Source organism: Neopelma chrysocephalum, unplaced genomic scaffold (genome assembly GCF_003984885.1).
Source record: "Neopelma chrysocephalum unplaced genomic scaffold, ASM398488v2 Primary Assembly neopelma1_97122, whole genome shotgun sequence".
Taxonomy (NCBI): Eukaryota; Metazoa; Chordata; class Aves; order Passeriformes; family Pipridae; genus Neopelma; species Neopelma chrysocephalum.
The window spans coordinates 6,478-7,263 of NW_020925764.1; the positions used below are offsets into that span (position 1 = coordinate 6,478).

General features: G+C 50.5%; 1 protein-coding gene across 1 annotated transcript in view; it reads left to right on the top strand.

Moving 5' to 3' along the window:
- LOC113961397 (coatomer subunit gamma-2) overlaps nucleotides 1–786 on the top strand; it is a gene marked incomplete at its 5' end in the record, with an annotated part of 7,239 nt that overhangs the window by 4,001 nt on the left and 2,452 nt on the right. The window contains one exon of the mRNA XM_027671709.1: nucleotides 222–465. Within this exon, the coding sequence (XP_027527510.1) occupies nucleotides 222–465 (244 nt within the window). The remainder of the gene's footprint in view (nucleotides 1–221; nucleotides 466–786) is intronic.

Here is a 786-nt window from a genome sequence, read left to right on the forward strand (position 1 = left end):
CCCAAACCTTCCCTTCCCAAACCTTCCCAAACCTTCCCAAACCTTCCCAAACCTTCCCTTCCCAAACCTTCCCAAACCTTCCCAAACCTTACCTTCCCTCCCCTCCCCTCCCCTTCCCTTCCCTCTCTCATTTTCCATCAATGCTCATTGCCAGGGCAGCACAAGGGGTACCGGGCAGCACCGTTGGGTCACTGCCTCGTTTTTTTTTCCCCCTTCCCCAGGGAGGCTTCGAGTACAAACGCGCCATCGTGGACTGCATCATCAGCATCATCGAGGAGAACCCCGAGAGCAAGGAGGCCGGGCTGGCCCACCTGTGCGAGTTCATCGAGGACTGCGAGCACACCGTGCTGGCCACCAAGATCCTGCACCTGCTGGGCAAGGAGGGGCCCCGCACGCCCGCCCCCTCCAAGTACATCCGCTTCATCTTCAACAGGGTGGTGCTGGAGAACGAGGCCGTCAGGGCCGGTGAGCGGCCACCTCACAGGCTTGGGAATTCCCGGCTGGAATTGGGGCTGGGATGGGGCGGGGTGATGGTTCTCGGCTTGGTGTTGGCGCGAGGTCCCTCCTGGTTTACGGGATTTTTTTAAGGGTTGCACAGAATTTTTTTTTTTAAGGGTTTTACGGAATTTTTAAAGGATTTTATGGATTTTTTTTTTAAGGATTTTACAGAATTTTTTAAGGATTTCAGAATTTTTTTTAAAGATTTTACAGAATTTTTTAAGGATTTTACAGCATTTTTTTAGGGATTTTACAGAATTTTTAAAGGATTTTACAGCATTTTTTTAG